The sequence below is a fragment of the Hylobates moloch genome, unplaced genomic scaffold, assembly GCF_009828535.3.
Source record: "Hylobates moloch isolate HMO894 unplaced genomic scaffold, HMol_V3 SCAFFOLD_15, whole genome shotgun sequence".
NCBI lineage: Eukaryota > Metazoa > Chordata > Mammalia > Primates > Hylobatidae > Hylobates > Hylobates moloch.
In genome coordinates, this window is record NW_026652290.1 from 45795551 (window position 1) to 45816875 (window position 21325).

Consider the following 21325-nt stretch of genomic DNA (forward strand, 5'->3'; position numbering starts at 1 on the left):
CCAGACAGAGCACTGGACTATGGGTCAGGTCATCTGTTTTCAGCCAGCTGTGTGATCGTGGGCAAATCACCTAGCCTTCTGGGCTTTGGTTTTCTTACCTGGTTTAGTGAGGAAGTTGACTTAATTCAGTGACTATTGTGGTGGCAGGATCAGAATCTCCTCAGGCTTTGGGAACCTAAGTTTTTTAATGCTTAAAAACAAACTACCCATTTTTTGACGTTTATGAGGCAATTGGAAATTTTAACACTGACTGGATAGTTGCTGATGTTACGGAATTGTTTACCTTTTTAATGTGTGATAATGGTATTGTTGTTAGGATTTTAAAATGGTCCTTTTTTATTTTGGGGTTCCATACTGCAATATTTATGGATGGAATGAATTTAAAAAGAAAAGTGAACACCACCAACTAGACTTCTCTAAGATCTGTATAAGCACTTAATTATCTGTTTTGTTTCTGGCACTGATTGGTGTTTACTACGTGTTTCCTTCATGGGAATGGACTACTGTGTACTCCTCACAGCTGAGAAGCTGCAGGGAAGAAGAGGACAGACAGAGACTATGTTGTGCCCTGCATCAGAGTCCAAAAAATGGACTCTTTGCCTGTGTATAAGATCTCTCTCTTCTCTGTCCTGCTGGCCATACCAGGACCTTGTCAGCCTGGCAAGCAGCACCTCTAGCTGGAGGCCTCTGGCAGTGGCCTCACTGTAGCCTTGTAGCAGGCTGTGGGCAAGCTGGCTCACTCTAAGGTGTATTCATAATCAGAATAGAGTGATCATCTGTGCACAGCCCTGCCTTTGGGCAGGGAAGCCCATGAGGTTTTGTTTTTGTTTTTTATTGAGATGGAGTCTTGCTATATTGCTCAGGTTGGTCTAGAACTCCTGGGCTCCAGCAGTCTTCCCACCTCAGCCTCCCGAAGTGCTGGGATTGAAGTCATGAGGTTTGATTGTCAAACTCTTCTTCATTGGTGTGATTATGGCTCACTGTAGCCTCAACTTCTTGGGCTTAAACAATCCTGTGGCCTCAGCCTCCCCGAGTAGCTGGGCCTATAAGGCATGCAGCACTATGCTCACCTAATTTTTGAAAAAATGTTGTAGAGATGGGCTAAGTTGCCCAGGCTGGTCTTAAACTTCTGGGCTCAAGCAGTCCTCCTGCCTTGGCCTCCCAAAGTGTTGGGATTATAGGCATGAGCCACCTCACCTGGCCTTCCTTCCTTTACTACATTCTCAGAGACCTCTTAGGAGTTTCCCAAGGGGGAAATTTAGAAAAGTGGGGCAAGCCTTGGTAAAAAAGGCCACCCTCTCTACTTGCTTCCTTATTCTTAAGCTGCAGGGCTCAACATTGATGGCATCCCCCCACACCTACATGTCTTAAGGCCTCAAAATCAGAACAGTCATGGAAATCTTCCCTTCTGTTGCCCTTAAAAACTCACCTATTTCCTTTTTTCTGCATTTCTCTTCTGTCTTCATGTGTAATAATATGAGGTGACCTGTGTTGTTGAGTACAGATTACACTCAGGAGCTTTATGTGGATTATTTCATTTAATCCTTACAGTGACCCTGGAAAGTAGATGCTGTCATCTACCTCTTACAGGCGAGGAGAAGGAGGCTCAGAGAACATAGGCACTTGCCTTAAAAAGTGCAAAGTTGAGTCTCTCACTCGAGTCCATGTTCTGTTAACCACTTGGCAGCTAGAACACATGTCCTTGTGTATCCACCTTCTTTCCTATTGAGAATTACTTCTTTAAAATAAATTCTCAGGAGTTGGGATAATTGGGTTAGAGGGTCTGAATATGATGATAACTTGTCAAAGCTTTGACCCTTCTTCACTACCTCTCCTGCCACAGCGCCTGCCTCCAGCACCCTGAAGATGCTGTGTGATATGTCTTCCTTACCAAGTTGGTGATGACTGCCTCATGGTGGGCGCTGGACACGTGTGTGGTCCTGCTGAGCTGTCCACATGTCCGAAGACCTCTTTAAGACAGTCATCTTTGCCTCTCTGCCAACTGTCTTCAGAGAAACCATTAGGTTAGGTGATGTGGTGCCATCAAGGGAAGCACCATCGTCCAGGATCTGCAAATCTGGTTCCTGGGATCCCCAGACTCCTCAGCAGATCTGGCTGTACATGGATCAGAACCACTTCTTCTCCCGCTTAAGCTGTGGTTTGACCCAAGGGTCAGTATATAGGACTGCCTGCTGCATTTAATGAAGGTGTTTCCTTTTGGAAGTCTGTGCTACCCTCTGCACCTAGTTGGGAGGAGACATCCACCTGGTCTGAGATTTCAGGAGTTAGAATGGAAAGCCCTTTGCTAAAGACTGGAGTCATCCTGGCCTGCCAACTGGTGGTTCAGAGCCAGACGGGCTTGTTTTGGACATCACTGTTGCCTTCACTCAGCAGCCATGGGAGAGTGCTCCCCATGCAACTCCACCTTAGAAACAATGTCAGATACTGAGTAGCTTGCTGACTCCTGGAAACTTCTGGTTTTTGTTAGTGTCATAATGAAGGCAAAGAGAACTAGGCTGTCATCTTTCAGCCTCTTTGACTTACTCTAGATGTTGGGAGCAGTGGTTGCCAAGTGAAACCTGGCCCCTTTGTCTTTTTCACCATGCTTTGGCCATTTTCTGTATCCAGAGAGTCCACAGGTTCAGATAAGCTGAAGAAGAGGAATAGAACAGCAAAGGAAGTGGCTTGAAGGACGTTCCAGTAAGCCCTGTGGTTTGTGCTTAGGTCTCTGCTCTGCCACCCAAGGAACTAGTGATTCAACTGGAGATAAAAAGAAGAATTTGCCATGTCAGAGAAGAAACCCCAACCCCGGAAAATCCTCTGTCTCCAGTCTCTGGAGGTGAAGCAGGGACAACAAGCTAAGGTAGTATCTTGGCCATCCCAGGAAACTTGTGGCATTAGGACAATGAAGGCCATGCTTCAGTGTTTTTGTTTCTGTTTCATGAGACTTTTTGTCTTCCTGCTTACAAGTGGGAAGATGATTGACAGTGACTCTACTATGCAGGGCTGTTGGTACTAACCTGAGCCCTATAGGTGGCAATCCCCGGAGAAGTGGTCACAGAAGATGGAGCTCTGATCCCCTGCTTACCTCTTCACAACACTTGTGTGCAAAGATAGTTTTAGATTTGGTTTAGAAGCTGTCCTCCAGAACAGGCTCCCATACTTAGAATGTTTCTAGTTAAGGTAATAAATTAGGCAACCCAAGTGTGACTCCACTCAAGTGTCCTTTTCTGTAGGCAGGAAGGGCCCACGTCATGGCTTAAAATATAGTCCATGGTCCTGACCCACAGTACAGTGTGTATCTACACCAGGCCACCGGTGTTCAATCTGGGAGCCTTCCTGGCCAGTCTGAGTGGGAGCCAGCAGGGAGCTCATAGTGTCTGGGAGTCTCAGGCAAGGTAGGTCAGGGTACTGTGGGGAGGGGGGATGTGTGTGATAGGAGAGGGTACCTTAAACACCATACCTTCCCTCCCTGACCTGAAAAGCTGATCTCAACAGGGATTCACACAGAATTAGGCTATGTTTTTGCATTAGCTGGTAGGTGACTTTCTCAAAATTCTTAAATTCAAAGTATTTAGTAAACTTGAGGAAGGTGTGAAATGTGGAGGAGGCATCCAGGACCCAGGGGTTTGATAGCTTTACAGGTAGGATCATACCACACCAAAAGAGTAGTGGACAGTAAGACTATATGAGCTATATGAAGCTTTTAGGAATCTTTTAGGACAGACAGAGCCCTAAACAACCCATTCATGACTTAAGTTGTTGGCTCAGTGTATGCTGGGGACAAAGAAAAACTAACAAGCCGACCTGCCTTTATGGTAAATTCTAGTGTGCTTACAAGGGATGACTTCCTGAGGTGTGGTCTGTCCACCTTGAAGAATTCCATAACTGAAGAAGGGGAGCTGTGAGAACGTGGATTGTTCTACACCTTGGACAGGGTACTAGAGGAAGTGGCTAAGGCCTAGAGTCACGTTTTCCAGTTCCCTTCGCAAACTATATTTCTTGGAACGCGAAAGGAATCTTTACCTATTTCATAGAAGACCTGGAATCCATAACCTCAGAAGGCGATATTATTGATAGAAAATGTGGAAGGATCAGGAAGTTCTTAGATTCTTGGATGACAGATGCATGTTGATGCCATGTGGAGATGTCCTTGTGTTTTGAGGTCACTGAGGTAGGAAGACCTGTCTACTCTTGGTCTCACCACTAGAACAGTCTTGGGCCGGATGGGTTATAGAGCTGAGCGGCTGTGATGGTTCTGTTCTTACATTAACAAAAACAATTAAAAACACCAAAAACAACATTTGGATTGCTTCAGCTTCTTTTCGGTTGACTTCTCATATGTATTCTGGAAACCACCCAATGAAGCGGGCACCAAAGATAGAGCTAAGATATTGTAAGGCCAGTGATCATCACCTCACCAATGCCAGGTGGTATGAGGTGGTACTGTAATTTCCTTTTTTTTTTCCGAGATGGAGTCTCGCACTGTTACTTGGGCTGGAGTGCAGTGGTGTGATCCTGGCTCACTGCAACCTCCGCCTCCTGGGTTCAAGTGATTCTCCTGCCTCAGCCTCCCAAGTAGCTGGGATTACAGGCGCCTGCCATCGTGCCCAGCTAATTTTTTGTATTTTTAGTAGAGACGGGGTTCCGCTATGTTGGCCAAATTGGTCTCAAACTCCTGACCTTGTGATCCTCCTGCCTCGGCCTCCCAAAGTGCTGGGATTACAGGCACGAACCACCGCGCCCGGCCTGTAATTTCCTTTTTATAAGTGAGGAAACAGGCACAGAGCAGTCAAACAGCAGGAAATGGCAGAAGCAGTACTGGAACCCAGAGAGTCTGATGTCAGTGTCTTTTCTACTCTGCACTGTGCTAGGGTTCTAAGATGGGAGACTGGAGGTAGAGATTAGCCCAGGAGGTGAGGGGATGGTGGCTTGGCCTGCACGTGACCTTTTCAGTTTACTTCCCACCAGGCCAAGAGTAATCGATGTTGATATGGTGGGGCTCTTGGCTGAGCCTACGTCAGTAGGTGGGGTTCCTCAACCTTGATCCTGAAAGATCAGTATCCTTTTGCACTTCCTATACCTCCACCCACCGCCAATAAATACGTAAAGATTTAGAGATGAATGAATGAATTCCAACCTCTAGATTTTTGTTACCTTGTATTCAGGAGGACCTTCCTTCTAACTCCTAAATTCCAGGTCCCTACCCTTGGCATTGGAGCCCTCTGGGTGGAGGCCATCGTTCTGGTATGCTGCTTGGAGTGTCCAGTATACCTGGGCACATCGTGTTACCCTCCTTAGTAGACATCTGGTTTGCTGTCTTCTCCCTCTTGAACTCTAGTCTCACTGACTTGAGCAGTCAGGTCAAGCGAGACGAGGATTAAATTGTTAAAATGACAGCTGTCTGAAACTTCAGGGGTATGGGGACAGGGCCATAGCAAATAATGATGTAGACAAGTCTTTTTTACCTTTTTATCTCTTTTTCAAGCACACATTTTGGTCGGGGTTGATGGCTGCAAGAGGAAGAAACCTATTCACCACCAAAATAGCTCTGAAAGGGAATATTCTCTCATTAGGCATTTTTATAGACAAGGAGCCTCACGGTTTTTGCTACTTGCCTGTTGACCTCAAGTGGCTTGGACTTGCCGGGATCCAGTTTTGATCCTGTTGTCACAGGACTTTTTAGCTGCAGAACCCTTCATGGATGGCTGGTCTCTTTCATTCAGTTCAAATTCTGAAGACAGCCTGATTGGCTCACTCTCACTTGTGGGTTGGATCTCCTTATCTCTTCCCACCCAGTCCAATCATAGTATCCAGAAGATGAAGTCATGTGGTTCTTATCATTACTTTTCTAAGGAGAAGTAGATGGATTTAAACAGCAAAACACTGCTGGGCTGTTAGATATGTGTGTTTTTAACCTGCAATTATAGAATAGTATAACACCCTTCACCAAGTTTCCCCCAGTACTTAACATCTCACATAACTATAATACAAAATTAAAACCAGGAAGTTTGTACAATGTGTGTGTATAGTTCTATGTCATTTTATCACTGTAACCATAAAATACAGAATGGTTCCATCAGCACAAAGATCTCCCTCATGCCACCCCTTTATAGTCGCATCCATCTCCTTCCCCACCATTCCTGACCCTAGCAACCACTGATCTCTTCTACTTGTCCTAAATAGGATGATGTATAAATAGAATCTAACAGTGCATGGCCTTTTGAGATTGTCTTGTTTTCACTCAGTATCATTTCCTTGATATACATCCAAGTTGTTACATGTATATGAGTAGTTCATTCCTTTTATTGCTGAGTGGTATTTCAATGGTATGGGTTTAGCACAGTTTGTGTAACAATTCATTCACCTATTGAGGGACATCTAGTTTGTTCCCTGTTGGGGGCTATTACAGATAAAGCTGCTGTGGCAATTGTATGCAGTGTTTTTTTTTTTTTTTTTTGAGACGGAGTCTTGCTGTGTCGCCCAGGCTGGAGTGCAGTGGCGCGATCTTGGCTCACTGCAACCTCTACCTCCCTGGTTCAAGCAATTCCCCTGCCTCAGCCTCCTGAGTAGCTGGGATTACAGGTGCACACCAACAGGCCCGGCTAATTTTTTTGTGTTTTTAGTAGAGACAGGGTTTCACCATGTTGACTAGACTGGTCTCAAACTCCTGACCTCAGGCAATCCTCCCGCCTCGGCCTCCTGAAGTGCTAGGATTACAGGTGTGAGCCACTGTGCCTAGCCAATTGTATGCAGTTTTTTTTTATGAGAACATGAGTTTTCATTTCTCTGGTAAATGACCAGGAGTGTGATTACTGGGTCATATGTTAAGTTTTTAATTTTTTAGGAAACTGTCAGCACTTTGGGAGGCCAAGATGGGAGGATTGCTTGAGCTCAGGAGTTTGAAATCCCCTAGGCAACATAGATAGACCGTGCCTCTACAAAAATACAAATTAGCCGAGTGTCATGCTGCGCGCCTGTAGTCCTGGCTACTTGGGAAGCTGAAATGGAAGGATTGCTTGAGCCTGGGAGGTCAAGGCTGCAGTGAGCTGTGATCATGCCATGGTACTCAATCTGGGCAACAGAGTGAGACCTTGTTTCTAAAGAAAAAAAAAAAAATGCCACTGTTTTTCAGAGTAGTTATACTATTTTACGTTCCTATCAGCAGTATATGAAAGATTCATTTTCTCTGCATTTCTACCAGCATTCTATATTGTCTCTTTTATTATTTATTTATTTTTATTTTATTTTTGGGAGATGGAGTCTCATTCTGTCACCCAGGCTGGAGTGCAATTGCATGATCTTGGCTCACTGCAACCTCTGCCTCCCAGGGTCAAGCAATTCTCCTGCCTCAGCCTCCCTAGTAGCTGGGATTACAGGGACCCGCCACCACACCTGGCTAATTTTTTTTTTTTTTGTATTTTTAGTAGAGATGGGTTTTCACCATGTCAGCCAGGCTGGTCTTGAACTCCTGACCTCAGGTAATCTACCTGCCTCAGCCTCCCAAAGTGCTGGGATTACAGGTGTGAGCCACCGTGCCTGGCCTCTTCTATTTTTTATTTTAGCCATTCTAATAGGTAAGTAGTGGTATCTCATTGTGGTCTTTTAAATTTGTTGAGGTTTATGGCCCAGGGGTGATCTATCTTGGTATGTATTCTGTGGGTGCCTAAATGTATTCTACTGTTGGGTGGAGTGTTCCATAAATGTCGATAAAATTGTTGGTTGATGGTGTTGTCAGGTTCTTGTATATCCTTGCTGATTTTCTGTCAAGTTGTTCTGTCAACTGTAAAGAGTGGTGTTGAAATTTCCAACTATAATTGTGGAATTGTCTATGTCTCCTTTCAGTTCTGTCAGTTTTTATTACACATATTTTTCAGTTCTGTTATTTGGTACATACACTTTTAGGATTTCTGTGTCTTTTTGGTGGATTGATCCTTTTATCATTATGTAATGTCCTTCTGTCCCTGTTAGTTTTCTTTGCCGTGAAGTCTACTTTATTTGACACTATACCCATTCTACTTGCTTTTGATTTATGTTTGCATGACATATTTTTTATTCTTTTGTTTTCACCCTACCTATGTCATTGTATTTCAAGTGAATTTCTTGTAGACTGCATGTAGCATATGATTTTTCTTATACCAATCTCATTCTTTGAGTTTTTAGACTGTTTTCTTACATGTAATTATAGGTAATGTTAGGCCTTAAGTTGGCCATTTTAGTTTTTGTTTTCCATTTTTTGTTTTCATTTTCCTGCCTGTAAGTGGGTTACTTGAACACTTTTTTTAGAATACAATTTTGGTTTATTCATAGTGGTTTGAGTTGTATCTCCTTGTATAGTTTTTTAGTGGTTGCTCCAAAATGTTACTTTATATATATGTAACTTACCACAGTCTCCTGGTACCCATATTACTCTCTTCCACCTCTAGTATAACTATCTATGTACTTTGAGAACCACATTAGACAGTGTTGTTAAGTTTTGCTTCAAATATAATTTAGAAAACTTAAGAAAAGGGCCGGGTGCGGTTGCTCAAGCCTATAATCCCAGCACTTTGCGAGGCCGAGGCAGGCAGATCACTTGAGGTCAGGAGTTCAAGATTAGCTTGGCCAACATGGTGAAACTCTGTCTCTACTCAAAACAATACAAAAATTAGCTGGGTGTGGTGGTGGCGCCTGTAATCCCAGCTACTCAGGAGGCTGAGGCACGCGAATTGCTTAAACCCAGGAGGTGGAGCTTGCAGTGAGCCGAGATTGCACCACTGCACTTCAGCCTGGGTGACAGAGTGAGACTCCGTCTCCAAAAAAAAAAAAAAAAAAAAAGAAAAGGAAAGTCTATTGTAGTTACCCATATTTTTGCCCTTTCCGTTGTTCTTTCTTCCTGATGTTCAAAGATTCCTTCTTTTACCATTTCCTTCTTATTTAGAGAACTCTCTTTAGCCAGTCTTCTTTGTTGTCAGCGGCAACACATTCTTTTAATTTTCCTTGGTCCGAGAATGTCTAAATTTTACCTTTCATTAATGAAGGATAGTTTTGCTAGATAAATTCTGTGTTGACCACAGAATTCTGCTCTTGAATTTGGAAAATTCTGCTTTCTTGTTTTCTGATGAGATATTCAGTGTCATTCAAATTGTTTCCCGTTTATAGATAAGGTGTTGTTTCTTTGTGCTTTCAATATTTTTTCTTTTTCTTTAATTTTCAGGTTTGAATATGATGCCTCTTGGCATGGATTTTGGGTTTCTTTTTCTGTTTAGGATTTGTTCAGCTTCTTGAACCTGTATAGGCTTAAGCCTTTTTACCATATTTGGGGAATTTTCAGCCACTTTTTTCAGCCCCGCCTTCTTTTTTCTCTGCATCATACCCCCAGTGGCATGACTGTTAGATCTTAGGTATAGCCATACAGCACCCTCAGGCTCTGTTCTTTTGTTTTTTTTCCTGTTGGTTTGTTCGCTTTTCAGATTGTGTCTGTTGTTCTATCTTCAAGTTCATGGATTCTCTCTTGTGTTCCTTTTGTTCTGCTGTTGAGCCTATTCATTGATTTTTTCATTTAGGTTATTCTATTTTTCATTTCTCAAATTTGTTTTGTTCTTTATGTCTTCTGTATCCTTCCTGAGGATTTCTGTTTTCATTTGTCTTAGTGTGATATTGCTCATTGCAGCATTTTTAATGATGGCTGCTTGAAAATCCTTGTTAGACAGTTCTAATATCTGTGTCTTCTCAATTTTGGCATCTGTTCGTTGTCTTTTCTTATTTGAGTTGAGATTTTCTTGGTTCTTGATATGTTCTTTGAGTGGTTTTGGATAAAACCGGGACGTTTTGAGTGTTATCTGTGAAACTCGATCTTCTTTAAATCTTCTGTTTTAGCAGGCCTCATCTGAACTGCTCTCATAGGGGAACTTTGTTACTGCCAGATGGAGTGGAAGTCTAGGATCCCCACTTGGCTTTCATTGACATTGGGGTGAAGTCTTTACTGCTGGGTGGAGGTGGGAGTTTGGGCTCCCCACCTGGCCTCTGCCGATGCCAGCCAGCCTAGCTGGAAGGGAAGGAGTGCCTTGTTGGTCTTTCTCACATGTTCTTGTTTCTAGGCAGAGGTAAATGCCCTGACTCTTCACTAGTTCTTTGCTGATACCACCTAAGCTGGGACAGAGTTGTGTCTTATTGCCAGGTGGGGGTAGATTTCCAGGCTAACCACATGGTCTCTAATGGCACAAAAGGAATGGGGGTTGGGAGCCTTATTGCCACTCATTGGGATTGAAGTTTTAGTTTCCCACTTGGCCTACTTCAACACCACCCCCCAAAAACTAAACATTTGAGGAGATAGCCACCTCACAAAAGGCAACAGTGGACAACATATACTTTCTGAAGCAGAATTATTGGAAGAGATAAGTTAATATGTGACTAATATATGTAAGGAGTTATGGTTGATCAGATACTGATATGAAACAACAGGAAACTGTTATTTAAAAACCCAGAAATATTAGTTATAGAAAATATAATAGCTAAAACAAGGTAAGTAGAAGGGATATGGCTAAAGAATTAATTAACTGGAAGATTAGAATTAGGAATTCTCTCAGAAGGCATCAAAAGAGCCAAGAAGTATAGAGGACAGAAATAGAAACAGTAGAACACAATTAAGAGTCATGAAGGGAAAGCTGGCTACTCGGGAAGATTGCTTAAGGCCAGGCATTCAAGCCTGTAGTGTGCGATGATCAGGCCTGTAGATAGCAACTGTGGTCCAGCCTGGGCAACATAGTGAGACCCTGTCTCTAAAATTTTTTTTCAGTTTTTAAAAGCCATGAAAGGAAAATAAAAAACAAGGAAGTAATTTTTTACATAATGGAGGATAAATTTCTAAGAATTAAGAGAAAATTGAAAGGCCTCAGTTTGAAAGCATTCACATGGAGTCTCAACTGGGAGCAATAAGGAAAACCCACATCTAGACACATAATCAAAGACAGAAAATCTTTCTTATTTTTAAATTTTATTCCAGTAGTTGTTGGGGAAGAGGTGGTTTTTGGTTACATGGGTAAGTTCTTTAGTGGTGATTTCTGAGATTTTGGTGCACCTGGCACCTGAGCAGTGTACACTGCACCCAATGTGTAGTATTTTAATCACCCCCACCCCCACCCTTACCCTGAGGTCCTCAAAGTCAATTATATCCTTCTTTTTTTTTTTGAGACTGAGTCTCACTATGTCATCCAGGCTAGAGTGCAGTGGCACGATTTTGGCTCACTGCAAGCTCCGCCTCCCAGGTTCAGGTTCAAGTGATTCTCATGCTTCAGCCTCCTGAGTAGCTGGGATTACAGGTGCCCGCCACCACACCTGGCTAATTTTCATATTCTTGGTAGATGTGGTTTCACCATGTTGGCCAGGCTAGTCTCAAACTCCTGACCTCAAGTGATCCACCCTCCTCAGCCTCCCAAAGTCCTGGGATTAAAGGCATAAACCACTGCGCCCAGCCCAATTATATCATTCTTATGCCTTTGTGTCCTTATAGCTTAGCTCCCACTTATAAGTGAGAACATACAATATTTGGATTTCCATTCCTGAGTTACTTCACTTAAAATAATGGTCTTCAGCTCCATCCAGGTTGGTGCAAATGCCATTATTTTGTTTCTTTTTATGGCTGGGTAGTATTCCATGGTGTGTGTGTGTGTGTGTGTGTGTGTGTGTGTGTGTGTGTGTGTGTATATATATATATATATATACCACTTTTTTTTAATCCACTCTTTGGTTGATGGGCATTTAGGCTGGTTCCATGTTTTTGCAGTTGCAAATTGTATTGCTGTAGACGTGTGTACAAGTGACTTTTTCATATAATGACTATTTTCCTTTGGGTAGATACCCAGTAGTGGGATTGCTGGATCGAATGGTAGTTCTAATTTTAGTTCTTTAAGGAATCTCCATACTGTTCTCCATAGTGGTTGTACTAGTTTACATTCCCACCAGCAGTGTAAAAGTGTTCCCTTTTCACCACATCCATGCCAGCATCTATTATTTTTAAATTTTTAGTTATGGCCATTCTTGCAGGAATAAGGTGGTTTCACATTGGCTTTGATTTGCATTTCCCTGATAATTAGTGGTATTGAGCATTTTTTCATATGTTTGTTAGCCATTTGCATATCTTGAGAATTGTCTGGTAATGTCCGTTGCCCTTTTTGTGATGGGATTACATATTTTTTTCTTGTGATTTAAGTTTCTTGTAGATTCTGCTTATTAGTCCTTTGTTGGATGGATAGTTTGTGAATATTTTCTCCCATTCTGTAGGTTGTCTGTGTACTCTGATTTTTCATTTGCTGTGCAGAAGCTTTTTAGTTTAATTAGGTCCCATCTATTTATTTTTGTTCTTGTTGCATTTGCTTTTGGGCTCTTGGTCATAAACTCTTTACCTAAGCCAACAAAAGACAGAAAATCTTAAAGGCTTCCATAGAGAAAATCCACATCCACCGCAGCGTTTGAGCCAGAATCAGACTAATGTGAGACATCACAACACGAATCTTTGCTTCAAGAAGTCATTAATGTTTTTAACATATTGGAGGGCAGAACATAGAATTTAAGTGTTAGGACATTATAAGAATGTCCTCAGGCATACACAGCTTCAGAAGATCTGACACAAAGACTCGTTGGTGCACTCCCATGTTTATTACAGCATCATTCACAGCAGCCAAGATAGAGAATCAACCTAAGTGTACATCAGCAGATGAATGGATAAAGAAAATGGGATATATATACACAATGAAATACTACCTAGTAAAAAAAAAAAAAATCTGTCATTTGCAGCAACATGGATGAACTTGGAGGACATGTTAAGTGAAGTAAGTCTGGACAGAAAAATACTGCATATTCTCACCCACAGGTAGGAGCTAAAAAAGCTGATCTTTTAGAAGTAGGGAGTGTAGGTCGGATGAATAACTTCTAGTGTTCTATAACACTATAGGCTGACTATAATTAACAATTTATTGTAGATTTTCAAATTCCTAGAAAACCAGATTTTGAATGTTCCCAGCATAAAGAAATGAGAAATGTTTTGAGGTGATGGATATGCCAATTATCCTGATTTGATCATTACACATTGTATACACATCTTGAAATATTGTACTCTACCCCATAAATACATACAATTATATGCCAATTAAAAATAATAAAAGCAGGCCGAGTGCAGTGGCTCATGCCTGTAATCTAAGCAATTTGAGAGGCTGAGGTGGGAGTATCTCTTGAGCCCAGGAATTCAAGGCTGCAGGGCACCATGAGTCACCACTGCACTCCAGCCTGTGCAAGAGCGTCTCTAAAAATAAAAGTGAAAAAAGAATAGACACACCACAGACTCATAAAATGTTTGTAATATGTATTTGACCGAGGACAGACATATAACCAGAATACATAAAAGAATTACTACAAATCACAATTTAAATGTAATAAATATTTGCAAGTTTAAATAGAGACATTCCACAAGACCAAGTAGCCAGTGTGCACATGAGTTTTCAATGTCACTGGTCATGAGTAAAATGCAATATTAAACCAATAAAATACCACTTTACACTCACTAGAATGGCTAAAATTAACAACAATACCAAGTGTTAGCAAGGATAAGGAACACCTGGAACTCTTAGACATTGCTAGTGGTAGTCTATTACAGTAAACCACTTTGAAGAACTGTTTGAGCAATTCCTCTCCTGCGTGTATACAAAAGAGAAATGATAACTTACGTCCACAAAAGTAGTGACTTCTACAAGTATATTCATAGCAGCTTTATTCATAATAGCCCAAAACTGAAAATAGACTGAATGTCCCTTAATAGGAAAATGGATATACACATTGCAGTATTTTCATATGATGGAACACTATTAAAGAATCACCGACATGCAATGACCTGGATGAATCTCAATAGCATGCTGAATGGCAGAAGCTGGACCCAAAAGACTACATGGTATGACTCCACTGATATGAAATCCAAATTTGAACAAAACTAGTCTGCGGTTATAGAAGTCAGACAGTGATCGAGAGAGACTGTAACCAGAAAGGAGTACAGAGACTTTTTCAGTCAGGGGGAAATGTTCTATATCTTGTTTTGGATGGACATTACAAGGATGTATACAAATATTGAGACTCAGTTGAGTGAGAAGAGGCCCACATCTGGTAATAGCCAAGTAGCTCCTACCAGGCCATTCCGTGCACATGTAATAACTATAAATAAAAAAATAGAAAACTTTCCATAAGCTGCTGGAGAGCAACAGAATCAGACAGATAATGGGAAGGTGGGTGACACTTGGATAGAGGGAGTAAAACAGTGAATTTTGTTTGTGTGGCTTGTAGTCTGAGGGCAAACCATAGTCTGTACCATGCAGAGCAGCTAAAACTCAGAAATGTGCTGCTGTAACTGTTCTGTCCAGCTTGCAGAACAAAATAGCAGAGGTTGGGTTGACCATTGCAGCTGGAAAGTGAGGGGATACTCACAGGAAGAAGAGAGTGAGCCTCAGATATTCTGCACACTGTGTCCAAACCTTCCTGTAGCTCCTAAACTACACGTGTGTGTTAGACTTCCAGCAGTCCAGCTAAGGCTAAAAGAATTGAACTGAAATTTCAGCTACCTTCAACTGCAGGCAGCAGTATGCAGTTTGAGTCTAGTAAAGTTATCTGCCTATTAGCATGAATAATCAGTATTTTTCAGCAACATTATAGAATCCAACATTTTTGGAACATATTATTTGTCCAGAATATGATCCAAAATTATTCAGTAAAGAGGCAAATATTACCCACGCTCAAGAGAAAAGGCAATCAATTGAGACTGACCCAGAGATGATGCAGACATTGGAATTAGCAAGCAAGGAATTTAAAGCAGCTCTTAATATTACTATAGGATGTAAAGGAAAGTGCTCATAATGAAGAAAGCAGTAAGAAGTACAGAAGAGAAGTCCAAACTAGAAAAAAACCAAATGGAAATTCTGTAACTGGAAAATTAAATACTTGAAATAGGAAATTCAGTGGATGGGCTTAATAGCAGGTTGGAAGTTACAAGAGTTATTGATTTTTTTTTTTTTTTTTTTTTTGAGACAGTCTTACTCTGTTGCCTAGGTTGGAGTGCAGTGGCACTATCTCTGCTCACTGCAACCTCCACCTCCTGGGTTCAAGCTCTTCTCCTCTAGAGTAGCTGGGATTACAGGCGTGTGCCACCACGCCCGGCTAATTTTTGTATTTTTAGTGGAGATGGGGTTTAGTAGAGACGGGGTTTCACCAGCCATTTGGCCAGGCTGGTCTCAAACTCCTGGCCTCAAATCATCCGCCCGTCTTGGCCTCCCAAGTGCTGGGATTATCAACATGAGCCACCACACCTGGCCAAGTTACTGACTTAAAACAAAAACAAGTTATCTGGGGGAGAGAGAAATAAGATTGAAAACAGTGAATAGCACCTTAGGGCAATATCAAAAGATCTAATGTACAAATAATTTTTAAAGTCCAAGGACAAGAGGAAAGAGGCCCTCCAAGGAAAATATTTAATTGAATAGTAGCTGAAGTATTTTGATATTTGGTGAAAGACAAAGTTTGTAGGTTCAAGAATCTCAGCTAACCTTGAGCCTAAGTGATAGGATATGGATGTTCACTGTACAAGTCTTGCCATTTTTTTCTCTGTGTTTGAAATTTTTTATAATGTTAAAAAACAAAATCCTCAAAACAAAACATTTATATTGAAAAAAACATTTAGAAGTACTCAGACACAAGTCCAGATGAAGTAGACAGAGATATAGAAAGTGAGGGTAGTTAAGTATCTATAAAGTTTGTTGTTACCTTAAAAGCCTCAAAGAAAATATAGTCTATAGCCATCTACAGCTAAAATTCTAAATATCAATATGAGGATGGGGTAAGGAAGCAAAAGATAAAAAGCAGCATGTTGAAGCACTCGTGGAAAGACATTGGTAAATTTAAGAAGCTTATAATAGTATATGAAGATAAGAATGAATGCTAATATACCAGTAACCAGCTTAAGAACAAAGATACAATATAAACCTTTTTTTTTTTTTTTTTTTTTTTTTTTGAGATGGAGTCTTGCTCTGTCTCCCAGGCTGGAGTACAGTGGCGTGATCTTGGCTCACTGCAACCTCCGCCTTCTGGGTTCAAGCGATTCTCCTGCCTCAGCCTCCTGAGTAGCAGGGATTACAGGCATGCACCACCACGCCTGGCTAAATTTTGTATTTTTAGTAGAGACGGGGTTTCACCATGTTGGTCAGGCTGGTCTCGAGCTCCTTACTTTGTGATCTGCCCGCCTCGGCCTCCCAGAGTGCTGGGATTACAGGCGTGAGACACAGTGCCCCGCCCCTTAGGTGATTCTTAAAGTGGGGAAACTAAAGCACTAGGCTTTGGGACTCTCAGGCATCCTCCTCAATTCCCAGAGGATGGACCTGAGACTCAGAACAGGGAGTCTGCAGGGCTGCACACCCGCTGGTTGAAGGCTGGAAAACAGCCAGATGTTTTCTAGAAGGGCTTATTCTGTCTCACTGTCCTGGCCTAACAGGAGGTGGCAGCGCTGGTTCTGAGTTCTTGCTACTGCTTCTTTGGATTGGCCTCACTCAGGGCGTGCTGTTGTCTCATGGGCTGGAATCCTGGTTACTGGAGGGCAGAGACAAAAGTCTTGTACCTCCTCTGGAGCCCACTGTAGGCATAGGAAACCTAACATTATTTGGCTCTATGATGTCTCTGTTTTGCAGGGATTCCACACATGACACTTTTTAAAATACAAACTTTTATATTCAGATATAATGTACATGCATAAAAGTGCACCAATAGAAACTATACAGTATAATGAATTTTCACAAACAACACACACCTGTTTAACCAACATACAGGTAAGAAATAGAACATTACTACACTATCCTGCTCCAGGACAACTTCGTTCCTGATTTCTACCACCATAGGTTGGTTTCGCCTATTTTTAAACTTAATAAAGGTGGAATTATGTATTTTTTGCATGTCTAGCTTCTTTCAACATTATGAAAGTATATAGATGTATTACATACAACATCTATTACATCCATGTTGTATGTAATAGTTCATTTGAAATGTTATTTCATGTGATAGTTTGGGATTGCAAATAATACAACTGTGTACATGCCTTTTGGTTAATACATGCACACACATTTCTGTTGGAGGAATGGAGTTGTTGGGTTGCAGGATATGCTCATGTCCAGCTTTAGCAGATACTGCAGAACCGTTGACCAGAGAGGTTGTACCATGTAGCACTTTTCAAAGGAAATTTTTTTTTTTTTTTTTTTTGAGACGGAGTCTCGCTCTGTTGCCCAGGCTGGGGTGCAGTGGCGCAATCTCGGCTCACTGCAAGCTCCGCCTCCCGGGTTCACGCCATTCTCCCGCCTCAGCCTCTCCGAGCAGCTGGGACTACAGGCGCCCGCCACCACGCCCGGCTAATTTTTTTGTATTTTTAGTAGAGACGGGGTTTCACCATGGTCTCGATCTCCTGACCTCGTGATCCGCCCGCCTCGGCCTCCCAAAGTGCTGGGATTACAAGCGTGAGCCACCGCGCCCAGCCTAGGAAATTTTTGATGCTAAGGAGCCTATGTTCCAGTAAAACGAGAATTAGAATTCCTCCTCTAGTGGCACTTCAGCTAAGGAGGAAGTTACTCTGGAAGCCATCAGCAGGCTGTAGGATAGGTTCTGTTCCTATGTAGGTGCCAAGAGCTACATATGCATATCAGTGTGCACATCTAAGTGAACTGACACACTTTCAAGTCTCTGCCACTCTGAGTGGACAGGTGTGTCTTTCAGAGGTTTATTAACAGATGCATTAGTTCACGTCTTGGCAAGAAAAGATGGCAGACTCAAAGGGTATATTAGAATTGGCGAAGGGACAATTTAGACAGAGTGAAGGGAAACAACGGGGCTTTGAAGCTCCCAGGACATACATGCAACGCTTCAGCAAGGCCCCAGTGAGCTCATGAAGCAGGGAGGAGTGGGTAGGAGCAGCCTTCGCCATCAGGCGCCATCCCTGCAGCCTACATAAGCACACCTGTCCTCTCAGAGCCCTGTGGGCTCCCACAGGCCTTGCACCCATAGGCCTGAAGGAGCAGTGTTACTGGGTTCTGGGAGAGTTGTAGCCATGGAGAGGCTGCAGAGAGAGCTGGGTGAGTGGGAGACTGGAAATAAATACTTCCATGTCTTCTCTTGCCTCTCATTGCCTGCTGGAAGCCAGAGGATAATTCAGTTCATATAGGTCAGCCTCCTGGGGTAGTTTCCTAGGGCGCAAAGCAGGGATGTGAGGGAGAAGGATGGATCTGGAGGGGCAACCAGAATATCTGACCTGATAGATGTATTTTTCAGCTGGAAAAGGCATACATATTGAGAGTAGAAATGTTGGCAAGTATAGAAAAGCATAAAGAAGAAAAAAAGAGTATCTATAATCTCATCAACCAGAAGCATCATCTGTTTACATTTTAGTGTGTTTGTTTCTAGTCCTTTTCCGTACATATTTTTCAGTAGTTGGGATCACACCATGCATGTAGTTTTTTATTAGTTTTTGTAATGAGTTGGCATCAATTCCTCTTGGGGAAGAGAGCTTTTGGTTTGGGGAAGATTCCTTGAGAAACTGGAATAGATGATATGGCTCTGACTGTAAGGTATTAGTAGCTCAAGCAAATGATGGTTAGTATCTCTGTAGGAGAGAGTAGATTTGTTTATATTTACTGGTGCTTTTGAAGAGAAGGTGGCTAGGGAAGCATCCTGATGGTGGGGTGGCCAAGGGGCAAGTTAAGAATGGCCTACGAAACTGATGACTTGTTCTCCCATTCTTCATACCACTAGAATTACAATGCTGTGGAAGACTTGGGGGAGATCCCTTTCTCAGGGAAGGGAGACCCATCCTCTGTTGAGGGATGGGCATGTAGCCCAGTCCTGGCTAGTGAGTTTTAAGGGGACTGTGCCAGAGGCTACTGGGAAGGGTTTCCTCCTGATAAAAAGGGAGGGGCATGTGAGGAGAAATTCTCTGCCCTGCATTGCCCTTTGTTTCCTGCCCCAACTTGCAACTTGAAGAGAAAGGCCAAGGATTAAGAATTAGGACTCATTAGGCCGGACACGGTGGCTCACACCTGTAATCCCAGCACTTTGGGAGCCGGGGCGGGCGGATCATGAGGTCAGGAGATCGAGACCATCCTGGCTAACACGGTGAAACCTCGTCTCTACTAAAAATAGAAAAAAATTAGCTGGGCGTGGTGGCAGGTGCCTGTAGTCCCAGCTACTCGGGAGGCTGAGGCAGAAGAATGGTGTGAACCTGGGAGGTGGAGCTTGCAGTGAGCCGAGATCACCCCACTGCACTCCAACCTGGGTGACAGAGCGAGACACTGTCTCAAAAAAAAAAAAAAAAAAAAAAGAATTAGGACTCATTAGCCAGCCTGTAAACTCAGCTACTCAGGAGAAGGGAGGATCACTTGAGACCGGGAGTTCAAGACCGGCCTGGGTAACATAGAGAGACCCCTGTCTCCAAAAAAAAATTTTTTTTCATTAGCCGTACATGGTGGCATGTACCCGAAGTCCCAGTTTACTCAAGAGACTGAGTTGGGAAGATTTCTTCAGCCTGAGAGTTCAAAGCTTCAGTAAGCAATGATTGAGCTACTGCACTCCATATCCTGGGCGACGGAGCAAGACCCTGTCTCAAAAAAAAAAAAAAAAATTAAAAAAAGAATTAGGACCCTGGCCCCCATTCTCAGCTCTGTCTCTGTGTCATTTATTAATTCTGAGTCCTGCTTGCATCTTGGCATTGATTCCACCCACCCCCTCCTCCCCCAAGTAGGGAGAACAATAACAATGCTTACATTCAAGCTTTATCCTAGGCCATCATTACTGGTATTCTATAGTTCAGGGAAAAACTGAGGCACAGAGAGGTTAAGTAACTTGCCCAAGTTGCACAGCTGGTAAGTGGCAGAACCATAGCCGAATTCTGGCAGTCCACTGCAAAGCCCACTCTCAAGCAATCTCTAATCACAATGACTTGGCTCCCAGGGTTGTGGTAGGTAAGCCTGCTGTGCTTGGAAACTGAATAGTAGATCATGGCCTATCCATGATAGGTAAAGGGTTGATTGGTTGCAAACCTCTTACCTAAATGGCCTGTAAAAGCACACACAGTGTGCTTGCTGACAGTGCCCAGAGACCATGTGGGAGGTGCCAAATATGGGTGGTAACAGGCAAGGAAGAGGGAATATCTGTACCAAATCTGGTTTTGAGGAAGAATTGTATGTCATGTTGTATTGACAGTCTGGCTAATTGGATGGGTAGATGGCTCCTACATGGGTGTCGTAGGCTCTGGCAATGCTGGGCATCCCATTTTCCCATAACTTGTCAGGCTTAAAGTGATTACTGAGGAAGGTGGAAACCAGGCTTGCCCACTTGGTTCTTGGTCCATGTGTTCAGACTTCCCCAGAGAGCACCTGTCCTGGAGGATCTAAGCCAGGGCTTCTCATGGTGAGCCCTCTTTGAAAGTGGAGAAGCAGACCAAGGCAGTGGGGAGTGGGACTCTTCTTATGTGGATCATGCCCAGCACCAAATGAGATTGGCTCCAGATTAGGTCAGCAGTCATTCTAGACCAGATGGTCCCTATGGAAAAAAAGTGGAGCATTAGAACAGGGAAGGGTGAGCAGCAAAAGATGCAAAGGAGAGGGAAAAGTGGAACAAGAGACAATAATTTCAAAAATCTGTAGGTTTGTCTTTTTCCCTCTCTTCCTAAGCAGTTTAGTCCTAAAGCCACTAAATAATGCACAGCCAAAAAGGAAAATATTCATGCATGTGGCAGGGGGAGAAGCCACCACTAACTTTTGCTAGAAGTATTCATTGGAGCCCCAGAAAATCCCCTGGGTTCCAGACCTAGTCCTCTGCCACGATTGTGTGGTAATAACCCCAATTTTCCCTTGATAATTGGGGTCAGTCACTTCAGCCCGCAAAGTCACTGCTCTTTTTTGATTTAATGTCATGAGGCACCCAAAAATATCTAAATGGAGGCAGTCTCAGCTTCCAGTTTGATGGAGCCACTGTTGGGTCCCTGGTGGAAATAGTCCTCCCTTGGGAACCAAGACCTTCCAAGCAAGCAGAGCTCAAAATTGTGGAGATGAGAAGTGATTGGTCATTATGTATGACAGTGGGAAGACCCGCTGTCTTTTCTGTTCTTGCTTCTTGGGCCCATGAAGAGACAGCACTATGTATAGGTCTTTGATTTGAAGGATATATTGCATCCTATAAGATAAAACCCTGTTCTTTCAGGGTGTTGACTCCCATCTGGTGCCCTAGGTAATGATCTAGTAGGCCATCCCACTGTTCAGACTGACCTCTTCACGATGGGATC

The 21325-nt window shown here is 42.8% G+C and overlaps 1 protein-coding gene across 4 annotated transcripts in view; it reads left to right on the forward strand.

Annotated features, from left to right (window-relative positions):
- The window catches only part of KANSL3 (KAT8 regulatory NSL complex subunit 3), an 80160-nt gene that overhangs the window by 41018 nt on the left and 17817 nt on the right, over positions 1–21325 (forward strand). For 2 of the 4 annotated variants that reach the window (XM_032178838.2, XM_032178840.2), the window contains one exon: positions 1844–4303. The exons of 1 other annotated variant lie outside the window; for it this stretch is intronic. In XM_032178838.2, the coding sequence (XP_032034729.1) occupies positions 1844–1864 (21 nt within the window). In that variant the 3' untranslated portion in view covers positions 1865–4303. Of the gene's footprint in view, positions 1–1843; positions 4304–21325 lie in introns of those variants that run through there. One more of the 4 variants, XR_009209911.1, reaches the window with a different exon arrangement.